The sequence below is a fragment of the Nothoprocta perdicaria genome, unplaced genomic scaffold (assembly GCF_003342845.1).
Source record: "Nothoprocta perdicaria isolate Ctin4 unplaced genomic scaffold, notPer1 scaffold_54, whole genome shotgun sequence".
Taxonomy (NCBI): domain Eukaryota; kingdom Metazoa; phylum Chordata; class Aves; order Tinamiformes; family Tinamidae; genus Nothoprocta; species Nothoprocta perdicaria.
This window is the reverse complement of record NW_020455799.1, coordinates 2355958-2380692: the sequence shown is the minus strand read 5'-3', so window position 1 is coordinate 2380692 and position 24735 is coordinate 2355958. Positions and strand designations below refer to the sequence as shown.

Here is a 24735-nt window from a genome sequence, read left to right as displayed (position 1 = left end):
CCGCGCGGGCCGGCGGGCGGCGCCCGCGGAGGGGCCCTCGCGCCGCCGCCATCGTCCTTAGGGGCTCGGCGGGTGCCGGGGGGGAAGGAGCCCAGGTGTGACCAGGGGCGTGAGGGGTGCCCAGCGCTCAGGTGTGAGCTGGGGACGTGAGGGGTGCCCCGCGCTTAGGTGTGGATGTGTGAGACTTGGGGTGCCCAGCGCTCAGGTGTGGATGTGTGAGACTTGGGGTGCCCCGCGCCCAGGTGTGAGCGGTAGGCGTGAGGGGTGCCCAGCGCTCAGGTGTGAGCTGGGGACGTGAGGGGTGCCCCACGCTTAGGTGTGAGCGTGTGAGACGTGGCAAGTGTGGGGTGCTCAGCCCCGCAGATGTATGGGACGTATGGGGTGTGTGCACGGGATGTGTGGGGTGCTCACCCCGCACGCATTAGCCCCTGAGGTGCAAGCTGGGAGTGTGCAGCCTGTGTGTAAGATGTGTGGAGTGTGTGGGGTGCCCAGCCCTGTGGGGTGAGCAGGGTGTGGGGTGCGTGTGTGGGACATGCAGGGTATGCAGCCGTGCAGAGGGGATGCCGGGTCCCTTCCCCCTTTTGCTGGTTCCCTTTCCCCCTCGCCGGCTCGTGCAGCCCCGATCCGGGCCAGGTGCCCAGGAGGTGGCTGTGCCAGGTGGAAATGCCACCCGCGCCCGGGGACGTGTCCTGACGCCCGAGATCCGGGGGGGACTTTGGCTACATTTAGATGTGGGCTTTCCCCACTAACAGCTGAGAGTCGTGTTGTGACCATTCAGAATATTCTCGTGATTCAAAACAATTTAAATATAGCTTGTACAGTCACTGCTGTGGCCATCTTCCCCCAGGAGACCTCTACCTGCACTTGATGTGGTGGCTTTTTTTTTTTTAGTACTCGTGTAGTTGCTGGTAATCACATGAGTTATTGAGATGCTTGGTAACACACTCAGCCTCTCGTTTCCTAACCTTGTGGGGTTTTGTCACCGTAAATAAAAATACACTCTTTAACAAACAGGGGACTTTTCTGGTAAATACAAATATGTTTTGCTGGTATTTTCAGAAAAGTGTAATCAATATGCCATTAACGCTTTGAGACTGGTGTGATGAACTATGTATGTTTTTGTGGTTGTGCATGAGGAATTCGGATGTGATCATGTCACTGTTCCGAGGGAACATTTGTCAGGGTATGGGACACAAAATAGGCGAGAGGGGAAAGACTTTTCTTTCTGCTCCTTGGGTAATTCTGAGGTGAAATACAGCAGGGAAGCTGCTTAGCAGGGTTTAAGGCAGCAGGGGATGTAAAGAATCTCTGCGGCAAAATGCCACCTTATACTAATTCAAAGGAATGCAACAGTGTGGGGGAAATCCTGCACTTTGGAAAGGGTAGAGTGTAAGAGGAGAAATTATTTCTATACATGTTGCAAGTGTGTGTGTATGTGCATATGTGCACATGTGTGTATATATGAGATGGGTCATACTACACAGAGCAGCAGACTTGTAACACAGTATGGGATATATATGAAAGATTTGACTATTTAAGAGTTCTCAAGTGAAGCAACAGCTTCTCTTTAATATTCCGGCAAGAAGAAAGTTCAGCTGAAGACATAGACTAGTCCTGTGAAAATTAACTTTCCTTTTCCGTTTTATTAGTGGCGGCACCTGACTTGCTGGATCCCAAATCGGCTACTCAGAACTCCAAACCAAGATTGTCATTTTCCACCAAGCCTACCGTGCTCTCTTCACGGGAGGAAAGTGATTCGGCCATAAATGTTATGAAATGGAAGACAGTCTCGACCATTTTCCTGGTGGTAGTTGTGTATTTAATAATTGGAGCAACCGTGTTTAAAGCGCTGGAGCAGCCTCACGAAACCTCGCAGAGAACCACCATTGTGATTCAGAAGCAGACGTTCGTGTCGCAGCATTCCTGCGTGAACGCCACCGAGCTCGATGAACTCATTCAGGTAATCCACGCAAAAACCTGCCCCGCCACCATGCCTTAAAGGACCGAATTCCACGTGGCTGCTGCGATAAAGGGCACAGGACTATGTTTGCACAGCTCTGTGCTGGCCGACCAGTGCAGTGTTACCTTAAGACCAGAAGCTGAGCTGTAGCATTTTCATATAGAGCCTCAGGGTTGAAAAGCTATTGCTATTTTTAGGTCCAGAACACTCAATAGACGGGCTTTTCACTGAAGCCTCCCATTATGCTAATTAAATGATTATTCATCAGCAATATATATAATTAATAGTTCACAAAGGAGCTGATATATTGATTGTGCCTTACTAGGCCTGTCAATATTTGAAAAGCCTAATTCTCAAGAAGAAAATACACTGTCCCTTACCTTAAAGGAGGTCTAATGTACAGTGATTGTATCGAGCCAGCTTTTCTTCCAGCTGTATGTTTCTTTCTATTGATTTTAAGTACAGGAAAGTACAGTACACTTACAGTTTTGTGAGCTTAGTATTTCAGTTCCCCATGTCTCAAAGGCAGGTCCACAAGCTCCCATGAATGTGTGCTCCTGTGACTTTGTATTTGTGGATCATCTGGCTCAGAATCATGGGAAATACATGTCCGACATGTACAATCCCCATCCCACAGTATTACAGGACTGGATCCAGAGCCTTATGACGTCATTTCAGACTTGAATCTTATGTCCCTGTACTCTTAGGGCTACCTGAGGGCCCTCCAGTGAGCAGCAAGGTGCTTCAGAAGATCAGTTCTAGGGAGACCATGAAATGGAAGGTGGGAGGAATAGCCAAGAGTGGGCAAAGACCTTTCATTAAAGGGAGCGATGGGACCACTTGGGTCAGCTGAGCTGGGGTGGGAAGGAGGAGAGAGGGGAGCATCCAGGCTCCCATGTAGGATGGCCCCAGGAGAGGGGCCACTTGCAGCAGCCAGCAGAACTTTCTCAAGGTACTTTTCAATAGCAAATCTGAATGAGTATCTATATGTTGGTTTTACCTATGGAGACCTTGAGCGTAGTGTTGGAGATGACACTTCGCTACAGTTTTAACTGCAGAGCTTTAATTTACCAAGTTATCTTTATGGTATACCACTTGTGAAATTTTAAAGGCAAAACAGCAGCATTTCTTACAGGTTTTGGATTTCCTTTTTTTTTTGCTAATAAATGTTATTGAGATGGCAACCTTTAAATGATGACTAGGCAGTTCCTATCTCCATGTGCCCTGTGTGAGAAGATGTTGCTATGAACTATTTTGATGCTGTGTAATAAATGTTTCAGTAGTTTTACCAACAGACTTTCAAGGAAATATACACATGCATTCTGATTAAAATAGTCTCTTGTATCTAGTATAAATTTCACCACATAAAAGTTTTAGGTCAGATCCTGAACTTATGAATATCAAAACAGAATTATTGAAGCAATATTATCTTACATCTTCTATGAAATGGTCCTTAAGGCAGAAACAGTTGAAATTTGCTCTGGAGTGCTTAGATATTTTAGCGTTTATGACTCCCTACCCAGAAGCACAGATTGGCAATAAAAAAGCCACTTTATCAGCATTCAATGCCCATTTGATGATCTCTCTAAAAGAAATGACAGTTTCAGTGCAATTAGCAGTGCTGCCACCTCAGGACTACTTCCCTTCCTCGCCAACTCCCTCGGCATGGCCAGAAAGACGAAGGGTTTATAGAGCATGGGGGGTGACATGACAGTTGTGGGAAGAACTTGCTGTGCTTGCTACTGGGATAAGGGAAAAACTGAATTTCTCCTTGTCCCATCCCACATCTCTGCAGTGCTTCAGCACGGTGGAAACACCAACATGAAGGTTGGAAGCTGCTGTATCCTCTTTCATGGATGCAGAATGGAGGCCTATAGAGACCAAGTCCTACAAGTGCACTTTCTTCTACCTAAATAAGTTACAGTGCATGGCTTGAGGTTATTTAAAGATCTAGAATTAAGCGACTGGCCCAAAGTAAAAGAGGAAATCCATAATAAAGCAGACTCTGGAATCTGTATTTCCAAGTCTAGGCTACTGCCAGAACCACTGGCTCATGTTTCTTCTCTACTTAGCTTCTTTTCTCATAAGCTAAACTGTTGGGGGACATTTTGTCTCTTTGGGCTTATATCTGACTCTTAGTGCAATATAATCCAGTTCTTGTTCAGTTTTGATGGAATATCTATACGAATAGAAAGAAATATTGTGTGTGAGGAAAAAAGTAAATATTTAATAATTTAATTCAATAATATTTAAAATTTTGCTGAAATTTAGCACGTACTTGAGGACTAGGAAGCTGGAATAATTAGTGTGTATGAAGAAAATTACAGAGTTGACAGACTACAATGCCCTCTTTAATCGTGTACTTACCTTGAGTCAAATTATAATGAAATTCATTACAAACTTTTCCTTTTGAACTTAGGTTCTGGGAATTCAGAAGCTGGTTTGGCTCTGGGTTGTGCTAGTCGTTGCTGGAGCTACTTACAGTGTGAGGTGCTTCCAGTCTTCAGAGTTTCTGATTTTAAAGGCTATCTAACCTTTACTCTCAAGCAGTCTTGAGCATCTTGAGCAGTTCAACTTCAAAAAAGGTTATAGAAGTGGAATGAATGTCCAATTCCCTAGCTTCTGGAGACCGTATAGTTTGCCTTTTCTTTGCTGAAATCTTCCCTGTGCCACAGGGCTGGTTAAAATGTACAAAATTGTCAACTGCTATAAATGTACATGTGGGAATTTTCTTATCTTCTCCATCCCTCTTTTCTCTCATCAATAACCAAAAACCTTCCTGGCATGACTATATATTCTTCTGCCAACTTTTCAGCACACAGAGATATGTATTTGGCTTTTGAATTTCTAAAACCATATGTTTGCACGTTGCCGTGTGAACCTGTGGCTCCTCTAGGTGTACTCAGGGGTGAATGTATTGCACTTCTATATATGTGTCATATATTTTATGTGTGTGAAAAACATGGTGCAGATGAGAAGGCAGTGGTGTGGTGGAGGATGAATAGGCCAGGGTGTTGGGGTAAGGGGATGTGATAGAAGAAGATCTCTTGGCAATTTATTGTAGATGGTTTTTGATTTCCCCCTCTCTGCTTGATCTCAACTGGGCCATGCCATGAAGCACTAAGAAATTGCCGGACAACAGATCGAAACAGTAAATGAAGGTCAGTGTGGATCGTACATGTATGAGAAAAATTATATAGACCTGATCCTCATTTACACGTGGTATTCTTTACCTCTTTGTGGAACATTTCTTTCCCTCACTACTGAGCTTTTTGTTGGCAGAAGCTGGTAGAAACCTGGGATTAATCTATACACCCACAAATAGCAAGTATTAGAGAATGAAAAAAAATCTCTAATTAGAGAACTCGTATCTCTAATAATTTCATTCTAATTCTAGTTAATTTTTGATGTGTGACTGATCCTCATACATAATTTACAGCTTAACATTTGAAGATGTTGGAGACTATTTCTAAACTCAAGATGCACAAAGGTATTGTAAAGTACCTAGGAAAATCTCCTCCATTTATGGCCCTATACCTAGTAGCAAATGTTAGGAGGAGACTTGGGATACATTGCTGATGTTCAGGTTGCATGTGTGTCCTCATGCAGTGCTGCACAGCCAATGTATGTTCTTGCTGAGTTTATGACACACATGAGATTAAGGATTTGTTTCTTGGGACAGGTGAGCCTGACTGGATATTATGTCCAACAACCGGGTAAAATTGTCATTATTAATTATGCCACATTCCCTCTGTAGGATGAAAATGAGTTTCCCCTACAGAACTCTCATTCTTCTTAGGAGTTCTTAGGAGTCCTGGGAGCTGTGTATTTTGTGATGCCTGAATAGGGTACAGTTTGGTAATGACAGACAAATGTCCCCCTGCTAAACAGAAAACTAATTAAAAGAAGAGCAGAAGTTTTTATTTAAACATCACCTAATTAAGCATAGCTCAGCAGTCGTCTATTTTAATGTTGAAATTAATAAAACAAAAAAATCCCTTTAATCCTTCAAGAAGTAATTTAATGCATCACCATAAAATATTGCAAATAAGAGAAATTTCTTTTTAATTCTTTAAAATATTAAGAGTGCCCCAGCAAGCTAGTATGAATTATTCTTGTTATTTTAGTGAGTTAAATCTGATGCCTAATAAAGATGCTTAAAGCAAAGATAAGCTGTGCCTTAATAACAATACATATATCATTTCTGATTCTTTTAGCATAAACATCTTACAAATATGTTTGTCCTGAAAAGCCTAGCAAGTGAGAAAAGTAATATCAGAATAAAGAGTACGAGCTTTTAACATGTTCCAACTGCCGTTTGTGGTAACTTTTGTCTTAAAAAGGCTTCATTTTGAAATTTAAATGAGTTTCCTGCAGGAAGATGCCTCAGCAGTGAAGAACTTTGTAGATTTTTTTAAGATTTTTAAGTCCTTTTCTGAGTATGTGATTCAGAGTATTCTGAAAAACTGAATACCTGCAAAAAAAAAGTGCTTGCATTAAAATAAATAGATAGAAGAGTTCATGAACCATCAAGATCAGTAAAATTGATCTTGATCCCACCAGTTGGTCTTGTTGGGTCCTACGTGGGCTTTATGGCTCACATGAGAAGAGCGGCAGTGCTGGGGTCCTCATAGCCACGTTCCATGCCCATTTTCCCCTTACATATGCATCGGGTGCCTTCTCCCTCGTCTGTCCATTCATCTTTTTGACTATGAATGAGACTGGAATTTGTTTTCTCTTCGTCTCCTGAGGAAAGCCTGACACAGTTATGGATGACATGGGAATAGCAGTTCTTTCATCAAACTTACCGCTCCAGAGTGCCATTATGACTTCTTATATGATTAATTTCTTGCTTGAAATATTTGACTTTAATTTGACTTTCTATATTTAGAGAGAGTGAGAATATATTTTATACATTATGCTGCACCTCTGCCACAATTTGATTTTATGTCTTTTTTATAAGATTTTTGCAATATATGTCTTAGTGCCAAGAAAATAATTTTGCTGCATCTTCAAAAGTATGTTTTATTTTAGCCAAGTAAGCAACTTGAGCAGAAGCATCTCTGATTATGCAGGAAACTGTTAAAATAAGGAAGTGTGAATTCTTTTTTTCTCTCCCAGAGATTGGAAGCTATTGGAGCTTGATGAATTGTTTGTGGAGATAATAAATCACAGACGGAAGCAGAGGTTTTGTCCAGGTTGAGACAAATCTGCAATTTATTTATACAAATGTGAAATTCATTAGCCAAGCTTATTAAACTTAGATCAGAATTAATTTATTCTTCAAATCGCAACAGTTATGTGCATTCTCAGCCCTATGAGCCACAGTCTACAGATCTTCTGAACAGGAGCTTTTTAAAAGAACTTTGACATTGCATCAATTTTGACTCTAAATGTTTGACCCTAAATATACATTTTTTTGCACTTCCTTCCAGTCTCCCCAAAACCAAACAGAAAGCACCTCATGCTTATCTGGACCTAGCCTGTAAACAGCAGGTGTTTCTGCTTCACAAGCCTTAAAGCCTTGAAAAGATTGACAGATCAGCATAAAAGAAATTGATACCGCAGCATATTTTATTTATTTATCTGCAGATCCAGAAAGCCATTGCATCAGATTTTTAACATTCACAGCCATGCTGCTGCATTTCAGCCATGAAACTTATAAGAAATTGCAAATATCAGTAGAGCCGCCTGGAAAGCACATGGAGTGAGGGACGCTTGAAGTGGTTAAAATGTGAGGTGCAGGAACTGTAGTTTGGATTGTGACCCTATGTGTATGTCTATCCTTAGTAAGGTGTCTCTCCAGCAAAGTTTGAGTTTATATGTTCTTCTCCATAAGTTTATAGATCACACTAACTTATATTATGAGATCTCTTTTTTCCTATGAAAGTATAGTATTCATCCTAGTATTTTGTGTGCTCCCAAATTCTGCCTATATCCCTTGATCCTAACACTGTATGATAGAGGAATATTTATTAAATAGAAGACCTTTCTAAAAGGCCTCAATCATAAACTTATCCAGTCCTGTCCTCCACACAGATAACTGTTGACTTACTAAAACCCAGAGGGGCTGCTGAAGCCCCTGGGTTGTGTGTGTCTTTCTTGCTTTGAGTTGCTCCAGTTCCTGCTGTTTTCCTACAGCCAGAGTCATCTGTTTAGGATCTGTGCTGATGTTGGAGGAAGGACTTGGTTGTGACCCTCCCTTTTACCCGGGACCGTTCCCCTCCCTGCACACTAGATGATGAGAGCTCCCTTTTTTGTAGCTGTTTTCTTCATGGCAATTAAACCAGAGGGAATTTCTCAATTGCGTGCTCTTTACTCTTCATGAAGATAAAAGCAATATGGATTTTTTTTGAAGACTAAGAAATACATCCTGTTACTATCATTGCCACTCAGTGTCCAGGCAGTGTGGATGCTAACTCTTTCCACTGCTCCTAGTGTTTAGGCTCTTGCAGGATATATTTAGGTCAGATGAACCCTTCCATAGGACCTAGAACCATCTATCTTGAGTGTATCTGATAGAACCCCTTAGTAAGTCAACCCCCCTGAGCAGCTGTCTGAGTAATTTTTACTGTCTTAGGTCTCAAGAAGCCAAGAAAGGCCCCCTTCCCTAATCATGTATACATATATATATATATACATACACACATAAAATGAATGTGTTGCCTGTTGTGCATATTTAGAAATATAAATACATTTTTATATATGTTTCCATATACATTCAAGCAGATTATGAACATAGGGTGAAAAGAGCTCTTCAACCCATTGGCTACTAGTTTCCAGTGCAGATCACAATCATATGTGACACAAACTAAACAGAAATGGGTAGGTTCACAGTGCTATAATGCAAACATCATTGCAGTCCCTTTCAACAGTGTTTCAAAAGCCTGGTCTATTGGAGGCTTGAGAGCAGTTTGCTTTAGTGTTAAAAGCTTCCCAGTGTGCCTTGGACAAAGAGCTGGGATTTCATTCCTTGTAAAGCAAAGCTGAAGCAGAAAGGCAGGAGTTGCACAGTAGCAGCACGGTGAGAGACATATCATTGCACTTAGAGGTGGAATGAGAGAGTGCTCCTGGGCCACAGTGACAGCAGAAGAGCAAGGGAAAAAATCTGGGCTGAGTACTGAACTTCCCGAAACTTGAGGCGGATCTGACTTTCCAGTCTCACTTGTTGCTGGGAAAGAGGAGCTAAATCCTGACAAGTTGGGTAACAGAAGAAGATGCGTTCCTATATTGTACCAGATGTATAATTGAAAATGATTCTATTTTAGTATTTGGCTAGAAAGCCAATTGTCTCCTAAAAGTGAAGTGACTGCCGCAAACACAAGGTTCAAAAGCAAATGTTCACAGTCTGATGTGGAACACGGTGAGGAGAAAGAGAACTGGTTCACCCCATGCTCATTTCTGCCCCAGTGCTCTATATAACATGGAGGTTGACTACCAGAAGCTACTTTTTTTTTTTTTTTTTTTTTTCTGGCTTATAAACCTCTCCATATTTCTGAATATTTTCCATATATATTTCCAAAATATTCTCCATATTTTTTTGAGATTTTTTTGAGATCAGTGCTTTTTATGGTCAAAAAACCCCTACATTTTACCATTGGAAAAATAATTAGAGAAAATGTTAATAAACCATAAACCATTTTTACTATAATTATGTAATGCTATTATGGAAATTATTGGACGTTGAGTTTTGAAGGGGGTATCATGTGCTGGGTGATCCCTACTCTGCTCAGTCCTCAGTCACCTCATTACCCAACACCTAGCAGGCAGATATACATGGAAGAGATAAAGCAAGACAGTTTAAGAATTGAAATCGCCCTCATCCCTATTTTAATGGGTACTGTAATGCTGGATCTGGTTTTAACTATAGATAAAAGAAAAAAATTGTCACAAAGGCTGTAACTCATCTTTCTTACTGTAAAACAAGTTTTGAAAAATCGAAACATTTTCCATATTAAAATTATATGAAGCATTTGTAGGCTAACATGAGACTCAGTGATAATGAATGGACAGATTACACAGCGTTCTTGTGATTCTAACTTTCAGGATTAATTGTTTTCAATGTTTTTATATAAGGTAGGATCTGCCGAAGGACTCAGATACCAGAAAAAGATTACCAAGAAAGGAAAAAGGGTCGTGCCAAACTTGTGATAAATGAAATGGTTGTATTTGCTCTGATAGGAAAGCATCGTTTAAGAAAAAAGACTGAAGACTGAGAAATAAAGTGACAGAGAAAATTGGATTGAGGGAAGCACTGACAATGAATAACATGCTGTTTAAACACTGAGGGTGAGATCCTGGCCTTCAGTGAATTGTGTTTATTCCCAGGGTTTATTAGAAGTTAGGGAAATGTTAATAGCCAATATTTGAGGCACTTTTGTGCAGTGGTTGTGGTCAAGAAGGAGATAGTGTCCTGAAATCAGTGCACTGAACTGTGCCTGTGATAGGAATTGTGTGTTATTTTGTGCTATTATGCCTAGGAATAGCTTGAGATGAGGATGTGGTTGTAAGCAATGACCAAACTTGGAAAAAAAAGACCACCTTTCATCCAAAGACTTTAAAATACAGCTACTCCTGCAAAATCCCCAGGCTTCTTTCAAACATTTTATGACATAGCATTATTGATTCCACTGTACCACAACCTTACACTTTCGGGCCTGTTGTCCATGCTGGTAGAGAAGAGTTATGGATGAACTGGACGGAATATGAGATAGCTTTGCTGATGTTAAGGACAGCTCCTCCCAAGCATGGCATGGCACGGGAGAAAGCGTGGTATGGTGTGTGTGGAAGCTTAAGGACCCAATGATGAAGAAAGCCATTTATGATTAAAATTATGTTTAAATAAAAATGTATTGAAATCAGTTAAAAGTACAAACAAGGTCAACAAGGAATACTGGCAATAACGAATTGTTTATGTACAATATGTAATAGATTTACTTATATAAATACATTATTTATAAAAGCTTGGAAATGAGACAGCTGATGGGATCCTGAAAATCTTGGAGAACATGAATAAGGAATGACCATTCAAGGGTTCCTCATAAGAAAAGCAGTTTATAAAATTATAAAGGGCTTGAAAAGCTAGAAAAGAAATTCATATACATACAATCCCCAAATAATTTCGAGAACTCATTGCCAAATATTGAGTTGGGACCCATAAAATGAGTGGGTGTAGGGAGAGGCTTGTTAAGACTGCTCATCCTTTGCAAAATATTGAGTGGATTACTTCCCATTTTGGAACCTCTCTCTCTATGTGAAAAGTAATTTGACCATTCATGGTAAAATCCACCAAAAACAAGATCAGCACCATGGTGCAGATGCAGCCTCCCACTCAGAAATTCCCCAGAACTGTCACTGTCAGATGCTAGGAGGGTTTATGAAGAGGAGGCGTCACTTTCATGCTTGCCTTGGTATATATTCCTTTCCTAATTAGCTCTTGGTTACTATCAGAGGAATAATAATAGCAAAGTAGCAAATTGTCTTTCATGGCCATCTGCTGTGTTTGGGTTGGTCTGTCCCAACACAGCGGTTTTGGGTAAAGTTGTGTGTTTCTTCTGAAGTTACAACACACCGTAGTTTTTAAATGCATATCTGTAATGGGTCTTTGAACAGCTTAGATTAACAAATCCCTCATATCAAAGACATTGAAGTAGCATGGCTTGAAAAATTTGCAGGGATGATATATAGCTCTGAAAACATTCTGCATCTGGATCCTTACTAAAATTGATCTTGTTAGACTGCCTAAACAGGTGTGTCCCTCTGTATAGTGCAATCATGCAATGCAATAAACTGTAATAAAACATGAATGGTCCCATAAAATTATACTGATCCAGTGCTTTGCCATAGGTGTTCTCTCGAGGGAGCATGTTCCCATTTGCAGGTACAAGGACTCCTGATGAGAATTCTTAGTCAGTTGAAGGGAAACGATGTTCAAAATGCCTTTAGTATGCTTTGTGATGCTGCACACTGTGTTTTACAAGTCAAAGGAATATGTGCACTATGGAAAAGATAAGATTAATACAAGGGAGGATTTTCACATGCTGCTTAGCCTGGTGGGTCCCTTCCTACACTGATGTACACAGTTGTGTCTATCAGCCCAGGTGTGCTCACAGCTGAGCGAGTATATTCTGTGTGGCAAGAACGTACAAATATAGCACAAGTGGCACAGAATATACAATGCAGAAAAAATATTGTTTTTTAAATCAAAAGCCAAGTTAAGCCCTTCTCCCCTTCCTTTGCCCTCCTCCTCTCCCAGTAGGATTGGCAGTTTCAGATTTTTGATCAGTATTTTGAAATGAGTAAAAATTAGAACAACTAAAGATACAGAACATAAAACAATGTAAAATCTACATAAAGGTACCCAAGCTGGCTTTGTCTTGACAACTTTGGGTGTTGTAAATGGTTTAAGTGCATCAGCAAAGACTTCTGTGGCTGCAGAGATGCAGCTGTGGACTTCAAAAGGGCTACTTTGTGCATCTGAGCTTTGGAAATGGCAAACTGAAAATGGTGCACTTAAGATCTGATCAGGAAGATAAGATGGCTCATTTTTTTCAGCATTTTTTTTTTTTTTTTTTGGTCATTTCTACCCAGATCAACACTGTTTGGCAACAAGGATTGTTTTATTTTCAAATTAACACCATATTTTGAAATTACAAAAATCACTGCTCTTGTGGAAAACCATTACTCTGAAACAGACTGCCCACACAGAAAACCCTTCCGGGCTACCCCATTGCTGAATGTCTTTATCTGCATAATCAATTGATGGATGACTTTGCCAAGCAGAAAGCTATTAGTTAAAATGTTCATTTTAGCATTTGCAGTATTGCTTCTTCTGTTCTTTTCTTAAATGGTAATTATCATTACAATGATTATGAAATAACTTCTGCTTTAAAGCATTTCAGAATGAAATTATTATTTACCTTCCTGAAAGTATTTATTACAGGTTTAAAAATAATATTCTTTTCTGGAGTAACAGCAGTTAATTTAAATGCTGGTATATATATGTGTAATGGAGATACCTACCTAGGTATAGTCTTGTAATATTAATTTGCAGTGATACTGCTGAAATAGGAAATTTTATTTTCAAAAAATTGTGTTTTCAAAAAAAAAAGTCACAAATGCATGCTCATTATAATATGTTGAACTGAAAAATTCAATAACTACAGAGTGCATACATAGTTTTGTAATCTCTTAGAGGTTCTCTTATATGCATATGTTTGATATTCTCCCTGAATTTGTTATTGAAACAGTGGAAATTCATGACCATAGATGTAATTGTAGAACTTTAATTACTGACCTTTCTGTTCTCCAAAAATGTTTTAATTGATTGGGGTTCATTTGATCTGAAATAATGCATGACCATTTTTTCCTGGAATTTTAAAATGACTTTGTTTTAGAAAGTGCATTTGCTTGTTTAACTCAAGGAGAGCTAAAGTGAGCAATATTTTGGGAAACTAATTTTAAATCTTTGTCTAATGTATATTTCTCTTCAACAAAATAGTTGCAACATTAAAAATATTTTTTTTCCTCCAATTAACAATACATTGTGCATTCTTCTTTTATCTGGAGATTTTAGCTCTACAGCTTGCTGAAATAGTCCTCTATATTTAGGGTGTATTTTGAAGGTTAAATTCTAACCTGACTGAATGATAAAACTTGTGTAGATCAACACTGATTCTTTTCTGTTTTATTGTTTGAATTTACTAAGTGACTTTATTTGCTGTGTAATGTATATTTTGACCATTGCTTCATGAATATTGACAAAATCTTTTTGAACTTGCAGCAAGTAGTGGAAGCAATAAATGCAGGAATCATACCTTTAGGAAACACATCTACTCAGATCAGTCACTGGGACTTGGGAAGTTCCTTCTTCTTTGCTGGCACTGTTATTACCACCATAGGTAGGACACAGCTTATTATCTTATTATCTTTTCATAGTTTGTGAGCTCAAAGTCTTTTGATTTAAAATGTGTGCATATATTTGGTAATGGTATTTTTTTCCAAATTTACTGGTTTAAAGTAGGGAGTTACTATGTAGCTGCAGAAATGATAGTTGCCTTTAAGATTCCCTATCTGAACTAACAATTCTTCAGTAGAAGGAAAATGTTGCTGCAGATTTCTCTGAGGTGATTATAAGAGGATGTGGAAATATTTTATGAGGAGAATTTGGTCAACTGTGTAATCATGAATGTTAAATAGGGCGTGATTTAAAACACATGTGCATTAAAACCTGACTGAGATGTATAGAATTTCATATCTGTAATAATCACGTTCCATATTGTTGCTTTCTCCTGAATCTGAATAAGGTGAGAACATTGTAAAAGACTCAGTTCAGTATAATTAAATCAGTTCAAAGTGTTGTGGCAGTAGGTTCACACTTAGAGACTTATTCTGAGCCAGCTTCTGTTGCACTGAGGAAAGTCCAAAGCTGTTGGGAGCTCTGTCCATGGTCTCGTACCCCAGCAGAAGTCTGAGTCCTTCCCGCTTTTTGGAGCTACAGTCACTCTGAGCAGGGGTAACCAGGAGCAGACCAGGGGTAACCAGGAGCAGAACTTGAACCCTTTGGAACGGCCTTCTCTTTGGCTACAGGATCCTGCACTGTTCAGGGGTGTGGGGCAACTCACCACAGAATAATCCTCAGGCCATAGGAGAGGTGTCCACAAAGATGCTTGAATGAGAAATCAGATGGGGAAAAGTAAGACCTATATATTAGGAGAGCAGCATGTAAGGAGTTGTTAAAATTACTGCCCTTTTGTAATGTTTATATGCTTATTGCTAGGGAAAGGGACGTTCTCTTCAAGTGTTCTGTACATTTTTGTTCTTTCTCTAGGTAGTGTGTACTGTGTTTATTTCTGTGTGTTTATGTGTGTACACGTGTCTATGTATGAATATTATGTCTTTGTGCTATATTTCTTTTGCATCTAAAGGGATTAAAATACAGGTTTAGTGAAAACAAAAAGTAGAACTCTGGCCTCACTGAAGTCAGTAACAAACTCATATTGATTTCACACCATCATACCCACAAGGTAATAAAAAACAGATACTGAAAAAAATGTATATTTTTGTCAGATTACACCAAGAAAAGCAACAGTCTCAAAAGGATAGCTAATCAGCCGTACATTATCCTCATCTGACTGCTTACACTTTACATTGTAATTTTACCAACTAGAATGGTCAGAATCAGATCAAACTAGACAACCCTAAATTCTATAGCAGATTTCACAACAGAAAACTTAAAAAAAATCTAGAGGAAAAAAAATATGTTAAATATTTTGGCTTCCAAATACTGTTTTTCATCTGAGAACCTTTCTGATGGGAAACTCCTAGCAGGGAGACCCCCAGGGCTGCTGGCACACATTACTGCTGTAGTATGTTTGACCTTGTCTTATTGTATAAACCATCTTCCTGGTGGTTCACAATACAGAAGGAAGTGGAGCTGTTGTGGAAACACTTTAGAATTATGGCTGCCTGAAGAAAATGGTGATGAGCAAAACTGTTGAGTATGTTTTCTCTTATGCTTTGTATAATCACGTGTCATCAAGTGATTTTGTGTTTGGAAACTACATTGTAGTATCTGTTGGTTTTTTTTTTTATGTACAAGTAACCTTTTGATATGGAAGGCATTCCTTCCAATTTGAGGGCATATGGCTATCACATAACTTGATATTTTAAACTGTCAAGAGACTAAAAATGCAGATTATGAGTATCTCCAGAGAGCTGTCAAAAGTCTCAGCTGAGCACTGCAGATATTCTCTATGGACCAAGACATGACCTTATAAATTCATAAAATGACTTTATGGAAGTCATTTGAAAAACTGATTTTATAAATATTAATAAAAAAATATAAATTTTTTGAGAGTGTATCTCAAAGATGTCTTACATAGAGGAAAACGAAATTATTGACATTTACAAAAAAAGGATAGCTTTCCACTATTGCAGCAGGTTCTCTACCTTCCCATACCTCTTTTTAGTATATGTTTGTTATGTTATTTAGCCCACGCTCCTGCTGATATCTTAGAATCCAAGAAATTCATTTGGAATAGGTAGTTTGCCTATAGTGTTTCCCAAACCTTTCTTTAATGACAGTATCTCTTGAACTTCTTTTGAAAAAAACAAAAAACATTGATTATCTTGCATCCCAGAAATAGTTGGTCCCTCATGAAATGGAATAGTAAGTATAGCAATTAGTATTTGCCTAAGCAAAATGCTACTTTTTTGGGTTTTTTTTTGTTTTTACAATGGCATAATTTTGTTACAATAATATTATCAAATATTATCATTTGATCATATATTTCAGTAGGTGCTGGCTGCAGTCAAGAATTCTCTCTTGTTTTACCAAGCACTTTCTCATTGTGCTTGCCCTCATGTAGGCTGAGGGAAGGCTGTCTGATGGGGACATGCAGATTTATTGAGTTGGAAGCCAGTTGCCAAAAGTAAAGGGAACACCTGAGAAAGCGTGGCATATATGTAACATTTTTGAAATCCCTTTATAATTCTTAGACAATATATGATGTATTTATAAAATTAATAAACTCTATTTTAAAAGAGTATCATTTGTCATACTGCAGTTAGATCTTTCCTAAGAAGTAGATTTAGTGGAGAGACTGGGGTCAAAAAAATTCACAAAGTTCTGCTTAGAAAAGACCCTTTCTAGTTTTCTTTTTCTGCTTCGTCTGAGCGGATTGGCTTTTGCTTTGCATTTATTGCTGTGCAACGAGATAAAACTTGGTTCAAGAAAGGACCTTAGCAGTTATGAATTTGGCTTGCTTAGGTGTTCTTATTTGTGGATACGTTTCCAGAACAAATATGGCTCATCTCAGCAAGGACATGATACTCTGTACACATGGAATAGTTTCAGATAATCCTTAAGAGCGAAAAGGGATGAGGGAAGATGGTGAAAGTATTAAAATTGTTTATAACAAATGTTGTTGCGGTACTGTGGATACTGCAGAACACACAAAGGATCTTCTTTTTTTCCCACCTGACAGTGTCATTTTTCAGTTCGTTCTATTCCAAGAGCACATGCCAAAAGAAAAGAAAAAAGAGGATTGAAAAGTTTGGAAGGAAAGTGAGAAAAAATGGAACCTCAATCATAATGCTGGAGATGGTGCTGAAAAAGTGGAAAATAATCCTTTTCCACCTCTTTTTATCCTGAACTTTCAATGCCGCCTCTCCACATATGTTTTTATCTTTTAAGTAATTTCCATCAACAAGAAGTTTAACTCAGAAGTGGGCAGATAGCCACAGCCCACACCTCCCTGCCCCCAGCAGCTTATAGTCTAGTCTTGGGAATATCTCTTGTTGGCAAGAGGGTACAAAAGGAGACATCTCTAACTCCAAGTTTGAGTTTGCAACCAAAAAAAAAAGTAGTGGTAGTGGTCTTCAGCTTAGAGGTATTTTCTCTAAGTGACTGCTGTCTCAGCACATAAACATGTCAGAAACTGTGTCGTGAAAACCTCCACTAGATTCTTATAGGTTTTCTTCTCAGTAATAGCTGTATTCCTGCTCTTATTCCAGTCACTCTGCTGTGGCTTTTTTCAACATGATGGTAAAATGTTTGTTTCCTTAGCTCGGGTAAGAAGTGTTATCACAAAGTTGTGATGTCATTTTGTTTTTCTTGAATCTCTTTTGTGCCACAAAATAACGAAGAGTTTGGCTCAGCTTTTCTTCTCATCCTCTTCACATAATTTTTAGTAAAGCAGAAGCAGTAACAACTTTCTTAAAAAATTCTACTTTTCATCCTTGAATTTTCCCCCAAATTACCCTCCAACAAAGGAAGACATTCCTATTATCTAGAATACTGTTTTCAACCTTTTTTAATTACTAGAACTAGTAATTAAATTCCCTAAAATTTTGTAGGGAAGTTAGGGACGCCTGTGCCGAGAACTTAGAACTTCACATTTGATTTGTTAATCATCTTTTTTTTTGGTTTCCATAACAAAAACACACATTCACCAAAGAATATTCTTTAGCTAAAGAACATTTTTGATATATTCTGATATGTTATGCATGGTGGACACTGGAGTAGTTGACTTTTGGGGCCAACTTGCTTGTTAGACAATACATGATATGTTTTATAAAATTAATAAACTGTTTTAATAGAACATAGTCAGTCGTACTGCTGTTCCTAGGAATTGGACCTTATTGAGAGATGAGGGTGAAACAGATCTCTCAAAATGTGTTGTTTTTAAGTTAGTAAATCTCATCTGATAACATGTCAACAGAAAGAACAATTTTCTTTAAAAAAAAAGAAAAAAACCCCAAACAGATCAGGACTCAATCCTTCTTCCAGGTTACTATCACGCTTACCACCCTAACTCCATACTGCAGTTCTTACAGAAGACGTGAGAACTAAAATAGCTTTTTGATCTTCTCTTTTTCCATTTTGGTGTTTCTCCTTTCCTTTTTTTTATTGCTCCTTTAGGAAAGTGTCTGACCTTGACCCAGTTATTAGCAATTCACAAATAGGAGTTTCTCTGTGGAGCCTCATTAGGTTTTGGCTACTAAATTCTCCAAATATCTAATCCATACTGAGTATGTTTTCTTCTCGAACAGGAGAAACTAAGTAAAATTTTGTCAATAATTATTTTTGCCAGGAACAGTGAGTAGGGAGTATATTTTCTCTTCAGGCAACTCTATTTTCTCTTCAGGCAATATTAAAGAGGCATTTTCTGACTGAATGCTTAGGAAGCAACTGCAGGACTATTCAGACTTCATAAGTAATAGATAGGGATAACACAGGCAGGGAACCTGGAAGCAAGGTCTATTTGAGGAAAGATCATGGTGAAAAGCTGGTGAAAACCCAGTGAGGAGTCCAGATACAGGGAATGAGAGGAAATGAGAGCTTGTATATGAGGAAAAGAAAAAAAAAATAAATAGGCAAATCAGAGAAAAGAAATTGAGCCTTCCCAGCCCAAAAGACTGAGACTAAGAAAAGGAGAAGGCCATTTTTTTTTTCCAGGATATGTCCATGATACTTGAGATTTCCTCTGAAAATTGAGAAAAGCAAGATTCCTTGTGCTGCCCAAGTCACTTGTGAGTTTATGTGGCAATACACAGCCCACAGCTTTAATTACATAAATGCATGATATTTTTTTCTAGCAGCCCATTTTCAACATGCAAGCATCTGATAAAAGTGTAAGCACTTGTATGCCCTGTGGGCCATATTCAAAATAGAAAGAACAAGCTATTTCAAGTGATACTGTAACTTTAAATTGTTAACTATGTTAGTAAAGCTGGAGCCTCTTAGCAGTGCAAATGCACAAAGGCACTCGTGTTGGCCTGATGAATTTTCAAAAATTGAAGCTTTGATGTGAAGAAATGTTGTCTTTTTAGGGGAGATGGTAACGTCAATGACATTTCCTATCACTTTTTGTCTTTTTTTTTTGCACTGAACTTTTCCACATATTTTGCCTCTTTTAATTCTAAGAACGATATTAAGTATTTACATTTCTTGTAAAACTGAGTTTCCTAATATTTTTATGTTCTGGAATAATTTTCCAGATATCTGTTTTTTTTTTCAACAGTAATTTTTTTTTTTCTTTTCGGGGGCGGGGGGGGAGAAACAGTTCAAAATGTCCTCCCGTTTTCATTGGTGAACTTTCTTCCAGGCAGCTCTAGTGGCATTGACTAATTATTGAACCTTGCAAATGGAGGAGGAGGAAGACAGACCATTTTTGCACTTATTGTGCTTGCGCATTCTGACTCTTTAATATTTTTTTCTCAGAATTAGCAAAACGTTGTGTTAAAAATAATTACCGAATATGCATCTTTCAACCACTCTCCTGCACCTTTCATAATTTCCTGAACAACAGACTCTGCTATGTGCAGTTCTGTAGAAGTCTTGCTGTGAAAAATGTCAATTTGTCAATTGTGACACTTTCTCCAATTTACACTGCAAATGAGCACTGAGATTTTCACAGCTTTCTCTGCTAATGCTAGTGTGCTAATGGAACTGGATTTTGTTGTCTTTGTTTAGGTTTCTTGCCACCAGCTAATCAGTCTAGAATTTCTGAGCCTCCTTGTCATGTCCAGTTTAATTTCCAAGTTGCAAGAGCTTGTTTATATCAACACAGGAAAGGCTACTGGGAAGAACTGCTGAATATAGTTATGTTGTTTGCAGAAGGCTTGTGTGAGTGAAATTATATCCTCCTGCTTCCCTTTCTGTTTGTTTAATAATTGCTTCAGGAGTGGTGTAACTAACCAGGAGAATCTCAATCCTGTAAACAAACAGAGGCAAAGGATATTGGATATCAAAGAAAACTCAGGGGAAGAAAAGGCAAATGTTTTGTACTTTATTTCTAGCAAGTATATAACTAAAATTGGAGCCTTTGGGTCACTCTTTTGTGTGTAGGATTTAGAGGTTAAAACAAAAGCACCTGTATGTAGTGTCTGTCTCTCTCTCAGGAGGATCCATTTGTAAGAACTTCCCCTTTGACCATGTTAAACTGTTTACCATCCTGTGCTGCTTTATTCACAGCTGTTTGCACTTACTGTTTAGTTGAGCTGTTAAACAGGATCAGCCTTTAAAAAGCAAATGGCAACCTCAATCAAAGCCAGGCTTTTTGGGAGAGCCAAGATGATGTTGATGTCTGTGTCTTGGGCAGTAACCTGCTTGGAAAATGAAGCTGTCTCTATGGGAGTTCCCATCTCCTCATCACCCTTGACAGTAAGGCTTTTATTTAGATGCCTTTAACACTAATCCTGGGTTCTGAAAAACCTCTCCCTGTAAGCCTGAAATCAGGCTGATAGTGTGCTCTTTTATATGAGAGGAGAGCCTGCCTAATGTAATCCCTGTGTGTGTAGGTCAGCAGCTAGTGCTGCTGGGGAATAACTGGGTCTCAGGTGTCTGATGTGGTACTGAAGTGGACATCTAGGACATTGGAAGCAAAAGTCTCTTGTATCACCACAGCTTGTGAGGAATATCTTGGATTTAAGGCTGCTTTGTCCTGGGTTGACATAATACTGAAATGCAAGTTCAGTATCACTGCCATTTCCCCGTGGCATGTGGCAGCCTCTTGAATGCCTTAAGCAGCAAGAAGAACACCTCTTTCCTTTATTGCTTTTTCATTTTTTTGTGGTGCATCTGAGAAAGCATGAGCCAGAACTTAGCTTTGCAAAGTTACAAAAATGGCTTTTTGATTGTCACTTCAAAAATACTTGCAGCATCAAAAGTGTCAAAGTTTTACAATCTGATATGAAATAGTAAGATGATGAGTTTGATTTCAGTGATATTTAAAAGATAAATCATCTCCCTATGAAGAAGAACAACTTCACTGTGAGGGTGACAGAGCCCTGGCACAGGCTGCCCAAGAAGGCTGTGGAGTCTCCTCCTCTGGAGCTCTTCCAAACCTGCCTGGATGCCGCCCTGTGCCCCGTGCTCTGGGTGTCCCTGCTGGAGCAGGAGAATTGGACTAGATGATCTCTAGAGGTACCTTTGACCTCAACCATTCTGTGATTGTGCGATAGCGACAGTTTTTGCAAAGAATGTGAAGACTAAGACAGATGGACAGCCTAGAAGGGCATTTAGATTTCTTGAAGAAAAAAATAATCTGGTAGTATAAAATCTGATGTGTTGTGCAATCAGCATTGTGAAATAAAATAGCATTAAAGTATTGCTATAGTGCATTAGCATTTAAAAGTGTTTCTTTTTTGTTATATGCTAAAAGTGCTCTCTTTCTTTTATAGTTTTCTCATTATTGTCAGCAGCTTGGGTCCATTAAAAAAAAAAATCAAGAGGGAAGATGATGCAAATAAAGGGAAAGGGGAAAATAACAAAATCCGTTAACTTTTTTTCAGTGAGTCTTATGCTATATTGAATCCTCTAGTGTTCTAGAAAATGTTAACCTTTAGTATCATTGTTTTTGTAAGTTTTGTGTCAATAGGTCTAATAGTAAGCCTAGTTTTAGGTAGTTAAAGGCTTGATCTGTCCAGATAGAGTGTGGGATAGAAATTCAGATTTTTTTCAATGGAAAAGAGTATTTCTACAGTAAATGCAGATCATCTACATATATAATTCTTCAAATAGAGTGAAAAAAATCTTTAAAACTGAGTTGGAATGCTGATGCAGGTAAAATCATTGGGTATTAAAGTGTACCCACATTTGGGGGGTTCTGGTGAAGAGGTGCAGAAGATGCTTGTGAATTGATAATTGATGATAAAAAGGACTGATTGAACACAAGGCTTAGGTGAAAGCACAGAAAAAACTTGTTTTTGAGTTACCTGCCCCTTTTGCTCATGCTGAATTTAACCAGGAAGAGTTAAATGCTTTTTGGTGTGAGTGGGGAGTAGAAAAATAATCTATAGGAAATATACCCACGGGCTACACAGTAGCTAAAAATAAATATGTGAGATTGTAACTCAGGCTGCATGATGAGTTGCTCTTTTTCTTGAGGTATTTTTATTTTGAGTACTGTTAGGTAAAATTTTAGCCTGGACTGGCACAGGAGTGGGATGAAGGAAAATTACTTTTCCTTCTAGCTATTTTACTTCCTGAAAGTTGTCCCATTCTCTCTAAGGCAGCATCAGATTGAAATCAGATTGAATTTTGAGAAGTAGCTAGAAATACTCTTTGATATTATTAAGAGATAAGTGTTTGTTGGGACTTCATTAGAGATGTGTGTGGTTTTTCTTTTGTTTGTGGTTTTTTTATTTGCGTGCTGTTCTGGTGACCAGGGCTTGAAGAATGCCAAGTACAATTGAGGAAGGGGGAATAAAAAGACATTACTTCACATGGGCATCTTTACTGTAAATGTTTCATAGCAACTAAGCAAACTGTAAATTGAAGCCTCACTTGACAGACGAGAGTATGATGGGTAATCATGAACCCAGCTAGATCTCTCTTACCTGCTGTTATCCTTACTCAAGGTCAGTCATTCCACCTAAAATCAGTCTAACTCAGTAATGCTCTGGTACAGTGCATGTGTAACTGCCTCTCTGATATCTTAGATGAAGAAGCAGGGAGTATCAAGCAGTCTGAGCAAGGAAAAGAATTCCAAGTATGAGAATTAAAATGCCATAGAAAATCTACCAAGATTATTTTTTTATTTGGTTATTTTTTTCCTGCTTTAAATATAACTGCATTTTTTTTAATTCTACAGAACTTGCTCCTCTTTTGAGATACTCTAGTGAGATTCTCAGTTTAAATATGTGTATATAAATTTATTCACTAGTAGAACTATATCTGGTAAAGGATGATATTATTGAGAGACATTGAAGGTAGTTCTTATCTCCAAGGATGTCTCAGAAGTGACTGAAATGGTAACCAAAGGGATGAATTAGGCACTTACGTCTTTGGTCTTCTCTCACTTCTGGTAGCCAAACTCCTGAGCCAAACTCATATGACAGAATAATTGCTGTCATCTATCCCTGTGATATAGATTTTCTTTCTCACATTGTATCCAGCCAGCTATGTAATCTGAACTAAGTACTTCTCAAGAATTGCTTGACATTATTTGCCACTTGCGGAGCTAGCTGATAAGCTCTTTTTTTGTCCCTGATGTTAGTTGTACAATTTTTTTTGAGAGAAAACTTTAAGTACTTTGAAAACTTAAATATTTGAGTACTAATTAAAAACTAATATTTTGGAATTATTTTCAATGCAATGGCTGATCATTTTATTTCACTGTGTAATGTTTTATCTAAATAAGTAAGATATAGTAATGAGATCCATTACAGCTTCACCTTTTAATTAGATAACATTGCAATGGTATTTGAGGTATTCTCTATGGAAAAGAAGTTCTGTAACTTTAATAGTTTAAAATAATATTTAATTACATATTATTGGTGCCCTCTGTAAAATCAAATTGGTTTAACCTGGCTGTCTGAGAGTAGTTATAGATTTGGGCATTGATTTGCTGGAGTGCATTCAGTATCACCAATGCATCATTCCTGGGTTAAGACTTGTCTTCTTTAGAAGCTCTCCTGAAAGTTTTAATTGCACTAGAGTTTGATAAACTTTGCTGTAATGAGAAATGCACAGGTTACTTACAAAAGTCAGCATTCAGGCTTTTACTGAGGAATCATGAGAGTTTTTTTAGGGATGTGTATAGGGGACAACATTTGCTAGAATTTGGCAGTGTTGGTGGACTCGGAACTGTGGAAATGCTCTTGGTGGAGACAGCTTTTTGCTCTTTCACTGATGCAAAAAGTGGTGCACATGAGAGGAGAGCTTCCAAGAGCTGGAAGCATTGCTCCACATATTGGATCTTAAAAGCCCCTAAGAAAGAGAAACTTCTCTGACCGTGTCTGTCTAGTTAAGCACTGATCAGGGAAAATGTTCTTTCTAGAACAAGAGTCCATTATCTGATTCAATGTTCCATTATAGACCATCAGGACTGAAGAATTTTTATTCCTTTTTTTGTGTCATTAAGGGATTTATTGAGCTTCAACTGAGCCCTGAAGTGATATTGTCTTAGGCTACATAAAAGTGTAATTTAGTTTTGCATTTGCCTGAAATGCCTTATTTTGCTATGAAGTGTTTTGTAAATCATCTGCATGAAGAGAGATCCATAAATTGGTAATGACTCATGACAGATTCTTATTAATATGTTGTTCATAATAAATAGCTTTTGAATCTGCTCTTGCAAGGATCTCCTGCAAAATAATTGCTGCCTCTCTACTCTCAACTTTTCACTGCTAATTAGTCATTGTTGCTAAATTGTTCAGAATTTCTGAACAAATGAAAATGTCTACATGACAATGTGAAATAATGTTCAGTTGAGCTTCTAATCACTTCTGTCAACTATAGGTCAGTGAAGGTTTAGAGGGTTCATTAT

At 38.4% G+C, this 24735-nt stretch overlaps 1 protein-coding gene across 1 annotated transcript in view; it reads left to right on the top strand.

Annotated features, from left to right (window-relative positions):
- KCNK2 (potassium two pore domain channel subfamily K member 2) overlaps window positions 1-24735 on the top strand; it is a 93369-nt gene that overhangs the window by 27390 nt on the left and 41244 nt on the right. Inside the window, exons 2-3 of the mRNA XM_026048424.1 lie at window positions 1650-1960; window positions 13743-13860. Coding sequence (XP_025904209.1) covers window positions 1650-1960; window positions 13743-13860 — 429 coding nt within the window. The remainder of the gene's footprint in view (window positions 1-1649; window positions 1961-13742; window positions 13861-24735) is intronic.